At 38.8% G+C, this 18,079-nt stretch overlaps 2 protein-coding genes and 3 non-coding genes across 8 annotated transcripts in view; 4 read left to right on the forward strand and 1 right to left on the reverse strand.

Moving 5' to 3' along the window:
• raf1b (Raf-1 proto-oncogene, serine/threonine kinase b) overlaps nucleotides 1-6,900 on the reverse strand; it is a 33,052-nt gene extending 26,152 nt beyond the window's left edge. For 3 of the 4 annotated variants that reach the window (XM_055183749.2, XM_055183747.2, XM_055183748.2), the window contains exons 1-2: nucleotides 6,876-6,900; nucleotides 5,734-5,773 (exon numbers count right to left, since the gene is read on the reverse strand). The gene's annotated coding sequence lies outside the window, so the exon portion shown is untranslated. The remainder of the gene's footprint in view (nucleotides 1-5,733; nucleotides 5,774-6,875) is intronic. The other variant, XM_055183746.2, reaches the window with a different exon arrangement.
• Nucleotides 6,901-8,392: 1,492 nt separating this feature from the next.
• On the forward strand, nucleotides 8,393-11,690 carry cnbpb (CCHC-type zinc finger, nucleic acid binding protein b). Its single transcript, XM_055183764.2, has 5 exons — nucleotides 8,393-8,535; nucleotides 10,134-10,258; nucleotides 10,340-10,405; nucleotides 10,557-10,755; nucleotides 10,856-11,690. The coding sequence occupies exons 2-5, from the start codon at nucleotides 10,156-10,158 to the stop codon at nucleotides 10,971-10,973; spliced, it is 486 nt and encodes a 161-aa protein (XP_055039739.1). The 5' UTR covers nucleotides 8,393-8,535; nucleotides 10,134-10,155; the 3' UTR covers nucleotides 10,974-11,690.
• Nucleotides 11,691-13,976: 2,286 nt separating this feature from the next.
• Nucleotides 13,977-14,048, forward strand: trnac-gca (transfer RNA cysteine (anticodon GCA)). Its single transcript has one exon. It is a non-coding gene; the product is annotated as a tRNA-Cys (tRNA).
• A 1,940-nt stretch (nucleotides 14,049-15,988) lies between these two features.
• On the forward strand, nucleotides 15,989-16,060 carry trnaq-uug (transfer RNA glutamine (anticodon UUG)). Its single transcript has one exon. It is a non-coding gene; the product is annotated as a tRNA-Gln (tRNA).
• Nucleotides 16,061-16,307: 247 nt separating this feature from the next.
• On the forward strand, nucleotides 16,308-16,379 carry trnaq-uug (transfer RNA glutamine (anticodon UUG)). The gene has a single exon. It is a non-coding gene; the product is annotated as a tRNA-Gln (tRNA).
• The last annotated feature ends 1,700 nt before the right edge of the window (nucleotides 16,380-18,079 follow it).

An 18,079-nucleotide genomic window follows, 5' to 3' on the forward strand; every position in this document is an offset into this window, starting at 1 on the left:
AGTTGGTGGCAAATGCGTATTTAACCTAATGCACAAATGCGCAGTCGGATCTATGCTAAAACAACACTATTTTGTGTATTTGTTGTAATACAAGGGTTAATGTTTCCCAAAACACATTATTTTCCACATACCGCACACCATTGTTGCTTCTCTGTGCTTTTTTACGACCCTGTCCATCAAAATGACAGAGAATGGAAAACTCTGCTACTTCTGGGTCATAAGGTTTGATTTGCCGGTTCACAAAACACAAATGAATCAAAACCTTTTGCTTGTTTCAATATTCTCATACAGCAGTGCCAAATTTAAAGTGGGTATTGTATTTGTAATGTGACTACGTGAGTAACTGCAATAGGCCTCTAAAATATTAGACCCACGTTTATAAACAAGGTCATTCTGCAGGACTTAATCCAACAGTCTTTCTAGTACATAGTTCACATCATTTAAATGATAAAGAAAAAAATATTTTATTAGTCTCCTCCTGATAAAATTAGACAAACAAATAAACACGTTTGTTTTAGATGATGATGATAAAGTTGCTGGCAGTGTGCTCGCAGCATAATAATGTGATGTCATTATTCAATCCCTCTCATATTATCAACATATTGTTGAAAACCTTTGCTATACAATAATAGATCATATTGAACACATTGTTGTATTTTAAGTTACACAAAATACTATAAAGTTGATAAAACGATTTTTTAAAAAGAGTTTTTATTTTAAAGTTTTTGAACATTTCATGTCCTACATTTCCGTCACAGGCTTGAGGTATTTTGCCAATCACAACGCACTGTATAGCTGACCAATCAGAGCACACCGCATTATCTAGGAACGGTAAGGAAAGGCAGGTAATAGAGGAGCAACAATAATGTACATCATGTGCAAAACAATGTGTTTTTTAACCATAAACCAACATATTGCATTACACCAAATGCACAAAATAATGTTCTTTTTGGCACCGTAATAGGAGCTCTATAAACACAACTGTACATTATAGTGTATTTTTTGTCTAGTTTAGATACTGAAATGTGGTCACTATTACGACTGGTGTGGTGGCAACATCTTCTTTGCACAACAGTGCTCGAAATGTTATCAAGAAGTATCTGTGTGATCAAGTGGGTCACATGTTCACAGCACAATAAGATAACAACCGTAGATTGAGTGATAGATGTCATGGTGGATGAAGAGCAGAGCAACATTTAAGAAACTAGGTGAACTACACGACTTTGAGCTTTACAGTATCTTAAATGTCTGGATTTGTGCAGGACTGTTTTTCTGTGGTAACTTTTTTGTATAAAACTTATTTCTGCAAACCGCCCTTTCACAATCCAACGGTTTGACCAATCTGCAGACAGCTCATGCGTGCTACCCATGCCAAGACTAACACATTTCTCACCCAGTTCGCATTAGGCGCTGTGATATCTGCCTGTTCTCGCACATAAACCAACACTGCAGTTATTCTAGTTTTAACTCTGCTCTCCTTTGACTAAACTCTGAATGCTGATCTGTTTTAGGTTCTGACATCAGAAACCTGTTGAGCAGGTCTGTGTATAAGACAGAAACACACACGACTGATATGGCCACTTGTGTGGTTTTACGCCAAGTATTTAACATTTATCATCATCACACATAATGCAATAAAGGCCTGATCATGGCCTGGTGTTGCTGTGTTTTTTCTTTAAAAATATAAATAAAGTTAGCTTGTAGTCAACTCACTTATAAACAGATTAAAGTAAATTGTTTCTTAATTAAACGTTTCAAATTTTGACTGGTTTTGTAATGACACAATATAAAGTTACAGTCAAGACATTATGTAAAATAGGGCTGCAGAATTAATCGAAAAACTAAACAGGATTACAATTACAAGTGAAACAATTAAATAATCGGCAAAAGCCTTATTACTGCAGTCCATTTGTGCTAATTTATGTGCATTTCGGCAGTATGTTCTGGCGCCAAATACAGTGGTGAATCAGAGTTTTTAAAATTGATAAGCTTACGTTTCCTTTAGACATTCTTTTGGATTTTTACTAACAATAAAATTTATATAAATATTTTTTATTTACATTATATTTTTTAGTTTGGACTGTTGCTAGGGCTGTAGCGATTAATCGTGTGTCCCATTAAAAATAACTGTCTGAAATAAATTCTGTGTTTAATGCACAGCTTGTGCGTGTACTACGACATTTGGTTAGTAGGAAGTCCTTTTCAATCTAAAATCATTATGAGTCTGAGTCGTTTATAATGTGCATTTAAAAAAGGCAAAACACTTGTTAAACAAAATCATTCAAAATATTCTTTATTATCATGAAAATACCTGAAACAATTTGAAGAACAGCGATATAAATATTCCTGCAGACATTTCCTGGTATAGCGTTTGTAATGCTGCTACTTCTGTGGCACAAAGGGAGTTTCTGCACGAGAGCGCCCCCTGTCTTTGGGATGTGCCGTAAATCATTCCATAAAGTTGCTTAATCATAATGCCATAGAAGAAGCATTTTGGCTAAATGGTTTTATAGATGGTTTAATTGGAAACACGCACTCTGCCATGATTATGCGCCTGGCTCGAAGTTATCTTCCGGTCTGTGCTTGTTTATCTGTCTGATTATTGGCTAAACTGACATCTGGAACAAATACCTTGTTGAAAATAAAAATGCTTCGGTTACCTAAAGACGAGGGAATGCGGCGAGCATGGATCACTGTATGAAGAGAGGTTGGGCAGCCAGGCAACAATTTAATGATCGGTAGTAAATATAGTATACATTTAAGCCTGTCGCGATAATGACTATATCACCTTGTCGCACAGTAAGTGAACATGACCTCAGTAGTTTTTTTAAAAGGCGTCAGCGTGACCTTACATATTGTGTAATCACGTCGAAAGGTCACGCATGATGTATGCGAAACTATCACTCTTTACAAGTGTTGAGAAAGAGGACCGTTCCGACATTGTTGTATGTGGAACGATACTAATTAATGTCTTTGTGTCATATTGTTTAAAATTGTCTGCAAATGTGCGTCTCACATATGTAACGCGTGACCTTTCGACGTGATGACGCAATTACGTACGGTAGTGTTGGGCGATATGCCCTATTTTGAGATCGTCCTATCGTCAGCCTGTGAGATCAGCGATACACAATAGTATCGGGGGGCGGGGCAGTAGTTTACTCATTTTTTTATTTGTTAAATTTTTACTCATTATAACAAGTCACTTGATGGATGGACAAAAAAGAACAAGAGCAACACCGTCATGACCGCAACCTTCTTAACTGATGCCATTAATGTGAGCGCGTCATTAAAACCCTAACCATGATTACTTTATAACTGTAATAACATGCATTTGCGCACGCACACACACGTGCGCGCACATACAAACAATTCAATGCATTTATTTAGTGCTGTTGCAGAAGGCTACACGTGTCAAGCAGTGGTGCTCTCATGAGGTGCCTTTTTAAACGCATCGGTCCAGCGGAACGCGATCATGTTTTAAACACAATCATATATTAAACACGAGGGATGTATTGCTACAACTCCTTGAAATGCATATCATAAACAGGATTAATACCTAGTGATCTGACTTCGGACAGAGCGCAGCTTTCTGCACGTACGCGAGAGTGAGAGAAGCGCCAATATGCAGCGGGTCATATTTTAAACAAAAAGTAAAGTTTGCCTCAGCTCGCATGAAACGCATTAAACTGAACAAAGACATAAGGATTACTACTTTAGTTTATGTTTAGACTTCGGACAGATGCAAGAGCGCATGCTCGTGAGACAGAGAGAAGCGCAGCTGCTCATGACGCAGCGCGCTGGATTTAGTGCTAGAAGGAGTCCAAGATGCTCGAATTAAGTGCAGGTACGTGCAAGAAGGAATTCTCTCTTTACAAGCTCTCCGCGTAAAGTGAAGTCCACAAACCCTCATGCGAGGAAAAGCATGCATTGTGGATGTTAATGTAAAACTATGATGATAATAATAATAACCATTTGCCAACTATCGTCATGACTATCGCCATGAAAGCCTGCCATTGGCGATATGTCTGAAGATCGTCGATACACGATACTATCGTCTATCGGCACAACCCTAACGTACGGTCAAACTGGCGAGTCAGACGGCTGGGATAGTTTAGAGGCTTTTGAAGCTGCGTTGAAACTGTTGGGATCCAATAAAGTTTATTAAAGGAACAGTATGTAGGATTGTGGCCAAAACTGGTACTGCAATCACACAACTGGTGGCCAATACAAAACATGACAACAAAATCATCAGTTGAGGGCTGCAATTTCACTTTTTAAATGACAATATCCTTGCCGGACGACTGTTGTGAGTGATATAAGTATTTGAAATTAAATTGATTTCTTAATGTATAGTGACATATCCGAGCCATTTTATGATTAATTGATATACATTTCTTACATACTGTTCCTTTAAATTGAGAAACTGGAATTTTTTTCTCAACAAATTTAATTTGTTTTCGACTGAACAAAGAAAGACACAACCAACTTGGATGACATGGGGGTGAGTAAATTATCAGTATTATTTTTAATAAGAGTGTAATATTCCTTTAAACCCGGCCTCAGGCCATTTAAAAATAACAGTTTGTTGGCAGAATCCATTAAGAGTCCAATAAAAAGATGCAAATTTACAAAAGAAAAAAAAATGTAAGACACACTATGAATGTCTTGCATGAACTTTTGGTTCTTTGATGATCCACAACAGCTAATCTATTTGTAAGGGGTTTTGGATGATTTTCTTATAAACAATAAAATGCAATGTTCACTTCTTGTATATTTCTGCTTAGATTCTACTTATGCCCTACAGTTCAAAACAAGTTCTGGAAATCCTGCATCAGCAAATTGACATGTATGATAATCCAGCTGCAGAATTAAGCATTGGAAGAAAGTTCTGAATGCCTCACGTCTGCTCTCTTTACACTCAGAGAATCACTCGGCTACTAGGAAACCATTGAACCATAAACCACAATAACATCAGAATAGATCTGCAATCCATCCATACCAATTCACTATATAAATCCATTATAGCCTACATACTATGATGACAGAAACCAAGTAAAAGCAGGTTGGGTAAGAAATATGATAATAGATATTTGCAGACATTTGATGTTCCACAGACAAGTGAAAGATATTATTCATATTTCTTTAACATTTGGGTTGAGCTCAGATTGCATTTAATTGTTTATTTGACCTTTTAACAGAACTATTTAACCTACAAAGAGATCATAATGCAGAAGACGTAATGTGTGACCCAGTTATGTCTATCATTTGATCCACTTTTTCAAAAGACTTAACGTAAGATCCAATAACACTTTTATTAAACTGCAAACCCTTCAGTTAAACGCCTGTCATGTATATTTTGCTAATTTGCTGGGTTATGTAAAAAACATCACTATAAGGTTAAGAACTGTCCTTGAATTACTACTTTAGTAATGGCTGTATGAATGTTACCAAGACTATTGAAACACATATTGCATGTCAGAAACTTAAAGGCGCTTTGTTTCAATTTAAATATAGTACTCGTATAATAAGCTTACCGATACGCTCTACTCTTTATGTAGTTTTAGTCCAAACTAGACACAAACAAACAATAACAGCTGCGACTGATGTTTCAACACAACAGCAAATATTTACAATTTCACTTACAATCAACCGCCTACAGTGTGCTTAGCAGCGAAACGCGCACTTACCTGCACGATATAAAGTCTTTGTAGTGTACAGTGAAGGTTTACTTACCAGTGAAAGTTGTTGAATTGTTGATCCGCCATGATTATCGCTGCGGGAAGAAAAACGCATGGCGTCACTGTGACGTCATCATATTCATCACTGCGCTTATTGTTGGTTTATTTGCATAGATTTTTTTTGCCTTTTTGTACGGGGCTGCTGAGACAGTGAATTGTTTTAGGATTTTAACCAATATGGGTGATTTTGGTTTTGGTGTGTTTGCTTATCTATTTTTTACAATTTCTTTATTCCTCTCTCTTCACTATACATCTTACCTTTTTATCTTTTTATTTGCTGACTTTGTATTTGTATGCAGCCCAGCTGCAAATGCGTTGGCATTCTGTTATTTAACCATTTAATTCTGTTTAGCTTTTTGTTCCTACTCTTTTTTAATTAGCTTATTGCTATTTTACTTTTAATTCTACACTACATAACACTTATTTTTACTTGTATTTGCACATTTTGTATATGCAGCACAGCTGCAAATGCTTTGGCAATACACATTTTTGTCATGCCAATAAACCTCATGTTTTGCCTCATTTGCTATTTTATGACGTCAGTCAGTGCCGATGTGTTGCTTTGAAAAACCTTACAATTATTATACAGCCCGTTTTTATTATCTGAAAGAAAAGTCAGTTTGGTTAGCAAGATATTGGTCTTTAAATTCCAATTGTTTAGTTGATTCAGGTAAATGCGTTTAATGTGATGTCAACCAGTATTTTAATAGTACTTTAATAATAGTATTTTTGTTATATTTATTACTCTTTGCAATAGCTAAACAACCGAAAAATACTACATTATATTTTGTCTGAATAAACAGTGCCCTCACTTGGCCATATAAGCAAGCACAGTATTTTAAGATTTGTATTATGTACTCTCCAGTTACTCTGTTTGTAATAGCACAATTGAACATTTTAGAACCATTGGAATACAAACAGATCATAATCCAACACAATGTTATCTCTAATTACTTTTTTAAATCCAGAAATCATATACAGATGACCTCCACAGCTTGAAAGCCTATCTGTTTAGCCTACCACCATCATTGCAATCTCTTTTAGCGTGTAATGACTAAAATATAATCATTATATTGTGTTCAAATAAGCTTAAAAGATGGTAGTAATGTAACACATTTATAAGTCTATTATGCCTACCTGAATCTTGAAGGCCAGGGAAATTCATCCATGTTCATTCGATTAATCCCACTATGAAACCAACACATGCTGAATTTGATAGCTTTTCTTCACACCCATTTTCTTAGTGCAGTAAGAAACAAATAATTATAAATGAATTCAGGATAATAATCCTATAGTGCAAAAATGTAATAACTATGGCACATCTGGGGCATTTGGGGCAGCTATAGAGCTGCAGCTTAGTGGCAAGTCTTCTCTGTATAAATCCCAGGGCATCTCAAATGCACTCAGCTCTCATAGAGATAGAGGCGGAGAGAACACAGCGCAGGACCTTGTGGCACAGATTTAAGGTATTCCCTCAAGCTTGCATCAGCTGAAAACAGTACAAGTCTAACAAAACAACTCTTAATACCTGCTGTGAAATGTTACTTCACCGGGCAGTTGCAGAAAGTTTGTGATGGGTTACCTTTCTACATGTTGGCTATTGATCTTAGATTCAAACACAAATTAATATTTCCGTTTATAACATTCTTCAATTGATAAAGTCATTCTGTATTAACTGTGCCATTTACAAATGAAAAAATAGAAAATCTCAATTATATGTATTTTACTGAGACAATTGCATTACACATACACACAGGGCTGAATAGCTCTAAATATACAAACTACCTTAACAGTGAGCAATGATCACAGCTCTGAATGTATTGATTCTGAGAGAGATGCTGGAATATTCTGTCCCATCTGTAAACTGACTCCTCGATAAAAGCCTCCAACACAACAGTATCTCTCTCTCTCTCTCTCTCTCTCTCTCTCTCTCTCTCTCTCTCTCTCTCTCTCTCTCTCTCTCTCTTTCTCTGTCCCCAATTCCATTCGCTCTGCCCTCAGTTTTTGGTTTAAATATTGGTTTTGTTGTGAATTGTACAGTTTGGCAGATTTCATTTCACTGCACATTGTCTAATTATATAACTGTGTGTGTGTCTGTGCGTGCGTGGGTGCGTGCGTGCGTGTGAGAGAGAGAAAGAGAGCGAGATACACAATTTAAAATCATAGAAAATTGCAAAATTGCGAAGATTTACATAAATAAACTTTAATAAATGTTGGTCAGTTATAAACCCCAGTAATGGATGAAAATCCATATATTATTTATTACAAATCTACACACAAGCTCCTGGCAGACACACAACCAAACATGAATTATTTAGTTGAGTGGCTAAGCAACTAAAAAGTTTTTGCCATTACGATAACGGCTATTTACCTTCATTCAGCTTAAATAAAGTTGTTCTTGCATTGTTTATGCAGTCTAATCTCTGTGTATGTTTTTGTATGAGAATTGAAATAATAACTATAAATAATAAGGATTGGCCTGCGTCTATCTGTCTGAAAATGGCATCGCATAACCCACCCGATCTGAAATGGAAATGAAACCATATGTATGCATGTCGGCTATACATTGTAACTGAAGTATGACAAAAGCGTCCAACAGCTGGTTGTGTATGTCCGTCTGTCAATGATGAATGTGCTGTATGATGATCTGTAGTGTTTGCAGAACAAGCGGGCCGTGCGCAAAGCGCGGTGGGCGGGGCCAGAGGAGTCGGCCATGAGCGTGCCGTGCGCAAACCGCGTGTGGCGCAGCGCATAGAGGAGGAACCGAAAATAAACAGCAACGAGTCACGTCGCCGAGGTGAGTTCCCATAAAGGACGAAAACACGACATTTAACACGATGCATACGGTATGGTGACATCGCCACGGTGTCGGAGAGTGTTTCCGCTCTCTTTAAATGCCAGACATGTGAATTTCAGACGAAGCGTTGGGGTTTAATCGGTTCAGAAAGGCGCACGAGTGAGGTTTTCTGACGGCGCACTTTGGCCTACTGCGACAGGCTGCGAGCGGGAAAGTCACGCGATCTCACCGAGTGATCGCAGTATTTCAATGGCGAATTTTTTGACATTAGCGAATGCAGTTAAAGTCCGAGCACATGCACGTAGCTGAAGGATAGATATAATGGCGTCGTGGGACTGGATGGTCTCCCTAATGGTCAGAGAGGGTCTTTGGGAACCAGCGTGATGGACCGGGTGAGTGGAAAGGCCAGGATCTTTCAGACCTGAAGACTACTGCTGATCTTCATCAGGTTTTCATATCACAAGATCATCTTATTTTTGTATTTTATCTCTGCGCCTATGTACAGATCCTAAAGCGATGACCCCATTACAGTAGTTTGTTAGCGCGGACAGATTTAGACACGTGCAGCCTGTAGAAACTGTCGTATGGTGGATTGATACATGGATAATAGTTGTGTCACAGTTTAGGGTGCCTACCTAGAGGCGACTTTTAAGTATTACTGCACATGCACAAAACTTGTCCAGTAATGGTGTTTAAGTTAGTTGGGCAGCTTACTAGTTAGTCCACAACCATGTGTGAATACGTGTTCGTGGATAAGTGTGCCAGGTGCTTGGACATGTGCTGTAAAAATAGATACGTAGTCGAGAAACTGGTTTGCAAACTGAAAGACTTGTTTGTCCAACAGCTGTTCAGTCAAATGTACTCATTTGACTTTTGTTGGGAATGTTTTACTATCTAGCTTAGTATTTCATGCATGTTTTTGTTGAACTATAGTTCACATTAAAATGTAAATTCTGTCATGTTGTTCTAAACCTGTATGAATTTCTTTTTTCTGATTAACACTAAAGAGGATGTTTTGAGAGATGATGGTGAACACGCAGAGGATAGTGACCATTGACTTCCATAGTAGGAATAAAAAATATGATGGAATTTAATGGGTACTGTCAACTGTGTGCTTACTATCATTTATCAAAATATTTTCTTCATCATTTATCACAATACTTCAAAAATATTTTTTTCCTACTGTGGAAGTCAATGGTCACTGTCTGCTGTGTGTTTACCATTATTTATCAAAATATCTTCTTTTGTGTTCATCAGAAAAAGATTCATACATGTTTACTCCAACATGAGGATGAGTAAACAATGACAGAATTTTCATTTTTAAAGTGAACTATCCCTTTAACCAGGTGTTCAAGTTGAATTGGTATAGAGTTTGACCCACAGGCCATAAGAGTTTGCATTATATAGCTCATTCTTACGAGCACCACCCTTTAGGTTTGTGTGTTCATTAAATATCCGACATAACTGTGAAGTCAAAACAAGAATGACTTGGACTGTTACTGCAACTCTTTGCCCTATGTATGCCATCTGTATGGCGGCTTATTGCTACGAATGCCGTGCCAGCTGATTTCTGTCTTTTTCATTGAAGTTTGCTTCAGTCGTAGGGTGCAGTCAGAGGCTATGAGCAGCAACGAGTGTTTTGGTTGCGGCCGTACAGGCCACTGGATCAAGAACTGTCCGAATGCTGGGCGTGGACGTGGCAAGGGCCGCGGCAGGGGAAAGGGTAAGATGTTACATGTTTGCTATGAACTAAATTTATGAGTGTCAAGTTGATATGACAGATGTTTGTTTGATCTCTATCTAGATCTTTTCTGCTATCGCTGCGGGGAACCAGGACACGTTGCAAGAGATTGTGAGAGGACTGAGGATGGTAAGGGGCGAATAAACTTTCTGAAGATAAATGATACATTGGTGTGCCTTGATATGTTGTTATTTATTTATTTTGCTTTTGCTTATTCATCGATTTTTTTAAAATATAACCTGAAAAGGCATTTAAGGGATTCTCTGCGAATGTTTTTCAGCATGCTACAACTGTGGCAGGAGTGGCCACATCTCAAGGGATTGCAAGGAACCCAAGAAGGAGAGGGAGCAAGTCTGCTACAACTGTGGCAAGGCCGGCCACATGGCCCGTGATTGTGACCATGCCAATGAGCAGAAGTGTTACTCATGTGGAGGCTTTGGACACATTCAGAAAGGCTGCGAGAAAGTCAAGTGCTACAGGTAGGTTAACCGCGTCTGTAAGTTTGAACTCCAGATAATAGAGTTTTACAGAAACAAATGTCCAGCGTGAAACATTGATGTGCCTGTTTGACCCGTACAGGTGCGGTGAGATCGGTCATGTTGCCGTGCAGTGCAGCAAGGCGAGCGAGGTCAACTGCTACAACTGCGGAAAATCTGGCCACGTGGCGAAAGAGTGCACCATCGAGGCCACCGCTTAATCCCGTCTCCTTGTTCGCCCCTCCTTTTTCTGATTGATGGTTGTATTATTTTCTCTGAATCCTCTTCACTGGCCAACGGTTGGCAGATAGAGGCTATTCCCAGGCCAGTGAGCTCTTGACATGTTAAAGGAGGAAAGGGGTGGAAAAAAACTTTCCACTTTCTGCATTTAATACAAAAAAAATGTTTATGTTTAGTTTGGTAGAGGTGTTATGTATAATGCTTTGTTAAAGAACCCCCTTTCCATGCCACTGGTGAGCAGGGATGTGTGAGTTGAGTGGGAAGAGCGTTTGTGGGGTAGGCCTCTAGAGACTCGTGGAACGTAGCCTCGGAGAGATCGGAAAAAAAGCGGTTTAAAATGAACCGTACAAATCAAGGAGGCGTTCGCTTCTGAATGATTTGCGTTTTTGTTTTATCAACGAGACTGAGTTAGCCTACGTGTGATTGACCTGATACAGCAGCACGGGACACATTACAGTCAGGTCTATCCAGGCCGAACCAGCAGTACGCAGCTATGTGGAGAAAAACGTAACCTGTAATATAAAGCATATTCTGGAAACGTCGCGTAATAACAGTTTCAGAAAATGATCTCATTTGTGAAAAACTGGCTGTTTGACCGTTTACAGCAGCTATGATGTTGAAAACTTAGTTAAACATCCCAAGATTGCAATGGAGTTTTGGTCGTTCTACCCAAGGTGAAAACTTCAATAAAATAACAATAAAAGGAAAAAAAATCATGAAACATATTTGGAGTCCGTAGAAAGGTGAATGTTTTCACAGAAATCAAAATGTTATTTTTGTACAATATCACTTAGACTACTCTGGAAAAAATACTATCATTTGCTTGTACTCAGTTTTTAAGTCGGAAGGTAAATGCAACTGAAGTTCTAGGACATAGAAATGTAATTTTAAACTATCAATAAAACTGGAGGAGGAAGGGGTGTAAAGTCTCAAGTTTCTTTTCTGAGTTTGCCATATTTTACTTATAAAAAGTTTTCTTCCTGCATACACACAAGTATTATTTTGGATCACATTTTCTATTTGCAAGTTTATAAAATCTGTTGCCTCTCCGAGTTTGTTTGAATGGTGTCTACATATTTTTAATGCAAATTCATAAAATATATATAAAATCAGCGTTTACTTGCATTAAAAGTATAACTGGTCTTGCCACATAAATGCAGTATGAATTGCATATTTATCGAAAACAAAAGTTCTGAAATAAGTTTTCTGGCACCCTTATCCCTCTGTGAAAGTGACTGTCAAATTAGAAACCCTTCTAAATGGGACTGTTTTTTTACAAGCTGGGATCAGTTTCAGTTCCAGACATTCCCTGTAATACCAAACATAAATAGAGCAAACCTATTAAAAGCCACTGATCTGTTGCAATTCCTGTTTGTAGTATTTATGCCTTTATATATTTTAATCTAAATATTTTGTTTAAGAGTTTTTGAAATACAGTTGGGTTTGTTTAAGTCTTTGGAAAAATAGCAATATAGAAACATAATGGGGCAGTTTCTCGGGCAGGGTTTAGATTAATCCAGGATTAAGCCTTAGTTATATTAGAACATTAGTTTTTACAAACATACCTTACAGAAAATACTGGTGGTCACCTTGAGACAAAACAATGGCGCTGATATATGTTAAGATACGTCAGTATAAAAAGTTTTTAAATTAGGCAGCTCAAACATGTAGTTTAGTCTGGGACTAGGATAAGCCCTGACTGGAAAACCACCCCAATATCTAAGTAAAACTGCATTTTAGATTTAGTTTAGTCCATGCCATACAGGTCTAAGAGTGAGGAGTTATTTGCTGAGTGCACAGCTGGCATTTGAAGTATTTGATGAGCTACAACTTGAAAGGAATTTAAATTTAAATAAAAGCAAATTATGAAAAACTTAACTCATTAAAAAGGTGGATTTCATGTAGTTGAGAGCTAAAAAACTGCATTAGTTAAAGATGCTGATGTTGACTACATGTGACTTATATAGAAGCTCTATTTTTAGATTTCTTCAAGCCAAATGGGATACCAAAATAGTATTAGTGAAGTGTAGTGCTATAAGGTTACTGTGGATCAATAAAGGCGACCCTTAGCTTCAGTAACCAGAGCCCTTTAGTCCTCTGAAGAGTTAAACACTCAGGACAGGGTTTAGATTAATCCAAGACTAGGCCTTAGTTATAGTGGGAAATTTAAGTCGATTTTACAAACAAACTTTTTGGCAATGATATATGTTAAGATATGTCAATACAAGAGGCTTTTAAATTAAGGCAGCTCAAACATGCATCTTAGTCTGGGACTAGTGTAAGCCCTGTCTGGGAAACCACCCCACAATGAAAGTGGGGCTATCAGAATGATTCAATACTACACAGATGTGTGAGTGTCAGCAAAGGATTCATGTCATTAATATACTACCACCGAAATATTAACAAGATTAAGACTGCTATTATGTTTACAAGTGACATCAGTCAATTGTGTTTAGGAGTATTCTGATTTAAAACGATGGAGAAAAAATACTAAGTTTAAAGACAATGTTAAGATAATATAATGCTGTGTTTGTTTTGTACATCTGTATCCAGACTTGCAGGATTAACAAAGCTCTGAGCTCCCACCTCAGTCCGATGCTTTATGCATGACAGCTATAAAAGACACTGAATTTTAAAATGACTTTTTGGTAAAATAATGACTTCTACAAAGATGTTTGATGAGACCACATATTATAAAGCACACAAATCTCTGTTTTACCAAAACAACATGCTTTGGTTACTATATAGTTTTTCACATTTGCATCCTGTGTCAGTGCATAGGATCAATACTTACATTTGTGTGGTTTAATAGTTTTGATGTCTTTATACTTTCTAAAGTAAGCTATATTCAATATAAAGACTTAGTTCATGTGGGCAAATGTATAAGAAATAGAAAGTCTGATATTTAATAACATCATAGGCCTGCATGTAGAAGGATTGTGTATTCAAACCCGGCGCACCATACAGCGTGGTGTTGGTTTTACGTGGGTATAGCTCAGTGGTAGAGCATTTGACTACAGATCTAGAGGTCCCTGGTTCAAATCCGGGTGCCCCCTTAGAAAAAGCCCATATGTTTGCAGCTTCTTGCGGTAGTTCAGCGTGCTAATGTTTCTGACGCAAAGTTAGTCCTGGAACCTTCTAATGCAGGTGTAGGCAACATCATTCCTGCAGAATTTATATTCAGCTCTTATCGTAGCTTTGTGGCTAATTAAGGTCTAAAGGGTCGGCTGAAAACTACAAAACTAGGTTTTATCAGGGCTGGAAATAAAATCTGCAGGACTGCAGCATTACAGGGCCGACGTTGCTCACCACGGTTGTAATGCTAAAGCCGGACATACACTGTGGGATTTCAGCACAATTGTGGCTAATTGCCAACGTACACTGAACAAGTAAATTCCATGCCATGTCAACCCATAGCTCACGAACTGTATGCTCACACTAAAGGTTCAGATCGGCGAGCTGCGACTTGACTGCTCACACTTCACGTCTGAAATTAACACGCGAGACACCCAAACACAGAAGTGCATGGCTGTTTGCCTGTTTCAGAAGAAACATACATGCATTACCTCCCAGCAAATGCTTCGCCTTTCTCATAGAGTATGTGCGGTTCCTTTGAACGACCGCTAGGGGTGTGTTCCACAGAGAGAAAATGTGTGGCCGAATCAATCAAAACAACAGAAGAATCCAAATGAGCAGGTTTTTGTGGTGTAGTGGGTAACACGCTCACCGCACACACGAAAGGTTCTCGGTTTCTCTGAAATAAATGCTTTGTTAGAGATGTGAAAGGGTTTAAGCCACATTGATTTAATTACATGAACAGTTAAATCAGTTTGTGAACCTGATCGTCGGTTTGTGAGAGTTTAAATTACAGCGGGTGAGGGTTATTGAGGTTCCGACTACACTACCCAGCAATTGGGCTCTTGTTCCCTTTATGTAAAGTCTTGAATGGTTTTTGCCTGTTTCATGTTGAAATCTGTTGAAAACAATTTTGAAAAAAAAAACTATCATTTAAAGGTCAGTCCTTTTTATGATTTCCAAACATGTCTAATGCGATGGATTGCTAATCCACAGTTCTCGCCTTTACCTTCTATTAGGCTGAAATTAACGTTTTCTAAAAGATAGCGTTTCATTACCTCAACAGTTGAATTAACTTGACACAAGCTGCCATGTATTTGCTGGTCAGTTAGGAAAAGCGTAATGACCAAAGTTAGCGGTTCTGAGAACAGTTGATGTTGCGAGGTGGCCGAGTGTTTACGCCATTGGACTGCTAATCCATTGTGCTCTGCACGCGTGGGTTTGAATCCCGTTCTCGTTGTTTGTTGTTACATGCTTGTGCTGTCCTGGACATTGGGTGGTTTTCTCCCACAGCTAGTAAACGTTTTCGAGATATACGAAGGCGTTTAAGCCACAATTTGGAACCCTCCTGCAAAAAAACTTTAATGTTGGAGGCCATTGCTTTTGCGTGAAGCAGAACTCTGTTGCTTGACTCCAGTGATCCGGGTTCAAAACTTGGTGGAACTAATCAATTTGCAAAAGCTGGTGCAGAGCTATTTCTAGTTTTTGGCAGTGGTAAAGATCCCTTTGAAAAACACCAAAGCCACCTTATTAAATGAGTCTCGCTTCAGTAAATGTGTCACTCATTAAATGGCTTCCAGAGCGTTGCATGGTGCCTTGTTTAGTGTATGTTGTAATGGTCTACATTCCGGACTTTGTATCCAGTGATCCGAGTTCAAGTCTCGGTGGAACCTTTGTGGTTGGCAAAAGCCGGTGCAGAGCTGCTCGTGACAATCGAAAATATCCTTTTGAGAGAAGCTAAATATCCACTTCATGAAATGATTCTCACTCCATGAACCCCTTTGTCACCCAGTAGATGACTTAAATTTGGTTTCATGGTGTCGTGTTTAGCACTCCACACTTTAACTTTTTAAAGGTAGCTCTCATGGTGTATGGGTTGGAACTTTACAATTTTGGGTAAAGTAGAGCTTGTTTGAATGCAGGTTCCCTGGTGTAATGGTTAGCACTCTGGACTTTGAATCCAGTGATCCGTGTTCAAATCTCGGTGGAACCTTTGTGGATGGCAAAAGCTGGGGCAGAGCTGCTTGTGGCAATGGAAAGATCCTTTTGAGAGAAGCTAAATATCCACTTCATGAAATGATTCTCCTTCCATGAACCCATGTGTCACCCAGTAGATGCTTTTAATTTAGTTTCATGGTGTCATGTTTAGCACTCCACACTTCAACTTTTTAATGGTAGCTCTGAGGGTGCATGGGTTGGAACTTTACAATGTTGGGTCAAGTAGAGCTTGGTTGTTTGCAGGTTCCCTGGTGTAATGGTTAGCACTCTGGACTTTGAATCCAGTGATCCGAGTTCAAATCTCGGTGGAACCTTTGTGGATGGCAAAAGCCGGGGCAGAGCTGCTTGTGGCAATCGAAAAAATCCTTTTGAGAGAAGCTAAATATCCACTTCATGAAATGATTCTCACTCCATGAACCCATGTATCACCCAGTAGATGCTTTCAATTTAGTTTCATGGTGTCATGTTTACCACTACACACTTTAACTTTTTAATGGTAGCTCTGATGGTGTATGTGTCATGGAGTGACGTCTTTGTGGGGGCGGAACCAAAAGTAGGGAAGATCGGTTCCGCCCAATGATGGTTTCCACCCGGAAGACTACTGCAAACACCGGACTTCCGGGGTTTCCCCGAAGAGCAAATCATGTCGTATTGAGCGCAGGTGTGAGTAATAAAGACAGCGATTGCTGATAGGACATCGAGAAGGAGGAGCAGAGTACAAAAGGAGCTTTGGAAACGCAAACTGTGTGCTTTTTGTGTGCTTTGTTGCTGCTTTGCAGACCTGTGTGTGTTTGGTCCACACCGATCCCTTGGGGAAGACAACGAAAGCCTGTTCGCGTTCTCAATAGAAGGAAAGAGGTTGAAGGCGACTGGGTGAAGGGAATATTTGGCGAATTACTTTTGACTGGGCTGAATACAAGGAACTTATATATATTGGCGTAAGGATGTGTTGACTTATGCAAACATTCTGAGGATTACTCACCAGAGCTGGCGCTTCTGAAGATCGAGGACAACGGAAGAGCTGGTATAGGAAGAGAAGACCGGCAGTGTGTCAACAACGAAGCGTGAGTAGCAGAAGACGAGTTACCTGGCGTGTGTTGTGAGTGCGTTGAAGAGTTGCGGCCCCCAGTGTTGTGCCTGAACGAGTTCATTGAACTAAAGTTCATGAACTAGTTCATATTTTGGGCGAACGTGAACTGAACGTACTGTATTACTGCCTGATGAATGCAAGGTGAACTCGTTCATTCTGGGGCTTGTAAACGGCACGTTCTCTCACTTAACGTCATTCAGTAGGGTGCCAGATTTCTATAGTCTTCCAGGCGAAAACCCGTCTAAAACACACTGTAAACAGGCCTTAATGTGTAGCGGAAAAAACACCCAATCTGACAACACTGCCACCAGGCTGCATACGTCATCAAAACAACACTGACTGGACGCTGCTACCCAAATCCCTGCCACGCCACTCGCATAGTTTAACATTAAATAACATCATATTTGTCTTAAATCGTTAACGATTAACAAAGGCTGCTTACGCATATTCTGGATCTTGAAATAGACTTTGACTAAGCTCACGCTATTTAACGTGCACGTGCGGTGTGCAATACCTGCGACACGCAACGCCTCGCAGCGCTTCTCGCCCGGAAAACCCCCTTGAAGCACCCGGTTAGCCTTTCAAGGTATGTGCAAGCAAATACAAAAATTAAAAGACAGTCAATGCTCCTAAACCCTGGTTGGATAAGGGTTTAAAATTGGATATGAAGATGAAATCTTACGCATTTAGCTTCAGTGTTAAAACTGATAAAATAATTCCTGTCTGTGGTTCTATATGGGCTATAATGGCAATATTTAAAAATAATAATAATATGGGGAAAAAGAACTATAAATTTGATTATTTTTGGAACTGTGAACTAGTTCAAAATTTGGAAATATAAACTATGAACTGAACTAGTTCATTTTAAAATTTGTGAACTGAACTAGTTCATCTAGAAAGTGAACTTTCCCAACACTGCCGGCC

This window comes from Misgurnus anguillicaudatus, chromosome 14 (genome assembly GCF_027580225.2).
Source record: "Misgurnus anguillicaudatus chromosome 14, ASM2758022v2, whole genome shotgun sequence".
NCBI classification, from domain to species: domain Eukaryota; kingdom Metazoa; phylum Chordata; class Actinopteri; order Cypriniformes; family Cobitidae; genus Misgurnus; species Misgurnus anguillicaudatus.